The sequence below is a fragment of the Borostomias antarcticus genome, assembly GCF_949987555.1.
Source record: "Borostomias antarcticus genome assembly, chromosome: 22".
NCBI classification, from domain to species: Eukaryota; Metazoa; Chordata; class Actinopteri; order Stomiiformes; family Stomiidae; genus Borostomias; species Borostomias antarcticus.
This window is the reverse complement of record NC_140255.1, coordinates 12553786-12556285: the sequence shown is the minus strand read 5'-3', so window position 1 is coordinate 12556285 and position 2500 is coordinate 12553786. Positions and strand designations below refer to the sequence as shown.

General features: G+C 58.1%; 1 protein-coding gene across 1 annotated transcript in view; it reads left to right on the top strand.

Moving 5' to 3' along the window:
- llgl2 (LLGL scribble cell polarity complex component 2) overlaps positions 1 to 2500 on the top strand; it is a 22158-nt gene that overhangs the window by 10510 nt on the left and 9148 nt on the right. The window contains 10 exon segments of the mRNA XM_084456291.1: positions 1 to 63; positions 175 to 213; positions 216 to 304; positions 488 to 646; positions 1765 to 1825; positions 1827 to 1928; positions 2131 to 2214; positions 2216 to 2248; positions 2250 to 2265; positions 2381 to 2435. The exon segment at positions 1 to 63 is cut by the window's left edge and continues 19 nt beyond it. Of these exon segments, the coding sequence (XP_084312417.1) occupies positions 1 to 63; positions 175 to 213; positions 216 to 304; positions 488 to 646; positions 1765 to 1825; positions 1827 to 1928; positions 2131 to 2214; positions 2216 to 2248; positions 2250 to 2265; positions 2381 to 2435 (701 nt within the window).

Here is a 2500-nt window from a genome sequence, read left to right as displayed (position 1 = left end):
GAGTTCATGGGTCTGCATGAGGAGAACGCTGCCGTCACACAGGTGCATTTCCTCCCACACCAGGTAACCCCCCCCCCACACACACACACACCTCTGATTAACCTCTAATTAACCTATTCAATCACTTAATATGTCTAATAACATGTTTGTATTGATGCTTGTGTGTGTGCGCAGGTGGAGCTAGTGACTCTGCTGGATGACAACAGTCTTCACACAACAGTCTTCACATGTGGACCCTGAGAGCCCACCACGGGGTTTCGGAGCTGCTTGAGATAGGACGCTTCACACTCACAGGCCCCCCAGGGTGAGACACACACACACACACACACACATATGCACACTCTACACCTTTCAGGTTGGAAGACGGCAACTTCTCTCTATCCCTAAACTAACCCTCCTCCCTCCCTCTCTCTATACCTAAAACTAAACCTCCCCCCTCCCTCTCTGTGTCTGTGCCTAAACTAACCCCTCCCCCCCCCCACCCCAGGGCGCCCCCCAGTGTGACCCGGGTGACGGCGGTGCTGGCCCACTCCTCAGGGGAGCTGCTGCTGCTGGGTACGGAGGGGGGCCACGTCTTCGTGGTGGAGGTGCCTGGCTTCAGAGAGCTGGAGGAGAGGAACATCAGCCTGGAGCACGTCAGCAGCAGGTAGGGGGCGTGGAGGGATACACACACACAGCAGGTAGGGGGCGTGGAGGGATACACACACGCAGCAGGTAGGGGGCGTGGAGGGATACACACACACAGCAGGTAGGGGGCGTGGAGGGATACACACACGCAGCAGGTAGGGAGCGTGGAGGGATACACACACGCAGCAGGTAGGGGGCGTGGAGGGATACACACACGCAGCAGGTAGGGAGCATGGAGGGATACACACACACACACAGCAGGTAGGGGGCGTGGAGGGATACACACACGCAGCAGGTAGGGAGCATGGAGGGATACACACACACACGCTGCAGGTAGGGGGTGTGGAGGGATACACACACGCAGCAGGTAGGGGGCATGGAGGGATACACACACAGCAGGTAGAGGGCGTGGAGGGATACACACTCGCAGCAGGTAGGGGGCGTGGAGGGATACACACACAGCAGGTAAGGGGGCGTGGAGGGATACACACACACAGCAGGTAGGGGGCGTGGAGGGATACACACACGCAGCAGGTAGGGGGCGTGGAGGGATACACACACGCAGCAGGTAGGGGGCGTGGATGGGATACACACACGCAGCAGGTAGGGGGCGTGGAGGGATACACACACACAGCAGGTAGGGGGCGTGGGCACACAGCAGGTAGGGGGCGTGGAGGGATACACACACACAGCAGGTAGGGGGTGTGGAGGGATACACACACACAGCAGGTAGGGGGGCGTGGAGGGATACACACACGCAGCAGGTAGGGGGCGTGGAGGGATACACACACGCGTGAGAATGCACACACTTTGCCTCAGCTTGATCTCCCGAAAGGTCACTCAAACGAAAAATTTTGTATTTTTGAACAACCGGAAACTGTGATTGATTCATCTCCTTTGCTCTTTTCTCTCACACACACACACACACACACACACACACACACACACACACACACACACACACATATACCCTCCCACTCTCATTCAATAAATTGTGCAATGTGAATGAGTACGCTGCTTTTTAATGTACTCTTATTGTGCCCAGTCATGATTTCCACCCCTGCCCAGAGGCGTTGTAGTGTGGTCAGTGCTGAGGTCCAACGGGGTCTAACCCCCCTCCCCCTCATCTCTGTCCAGTGTACCAGACGACTACATCGGCCGGAGGAACCTGGAGCACGTGGAGGCCCTGCAGGAGAACCCCCGTCAACCCCAGCCAGGTCCTGATTGGCTACGGGCGAGGCCTCATGGTGGTGTGGGACCTGGACAGCCAGTGTGGCGTCCAGCACATCCCCGCTACGCAGGTAGGAGGACACGCGGCCAGAGAGGCATCACAAACAGCCCCCAGTCCAACCCGATTCATTTCTGGTACGCGGGCAGAACTAGAGGTGTTATCACCGCGCCGAACCGCGTCCGTCGTCTGCGTTAGCGGCGAGCGCGTCCGCTCCGCTCCCCGCTAGCGAACTGTCGAGACCGATGCGCCTTTCCCGCTCGTGTCGCCCGCAGCAACTGGAGAGCGTGTGGTGGACGGAGGACGGCGGCCATATTCTGAGTTCCCATAACGACGGCAGCTACTGCCGCTGGACGGTGGGGGGGGGAGGACGCGCAGGAGGAGCAGGAGAAGTCAGGACACGCCCTACGGTGAGAACACCGCCATCTGCTGGGTCCATGTCCAATTTGAGCATACGAGACGCAAGTCATTGTAAAGAAGTGACAGTCTGATATGAGATCGAGCGTTGGTGTCTCTCGTCTTTAGGTCACTTCCCCTGCAAGGCCATCTCTAAGATCATCCAGCTGCCTACAGAAGAAGGGTAAGAGGGTCTCTCTCCCTCTCTACCCCCCCCTCTCTCTCTCTCTCTCTCTCTGTCTCTCCCTC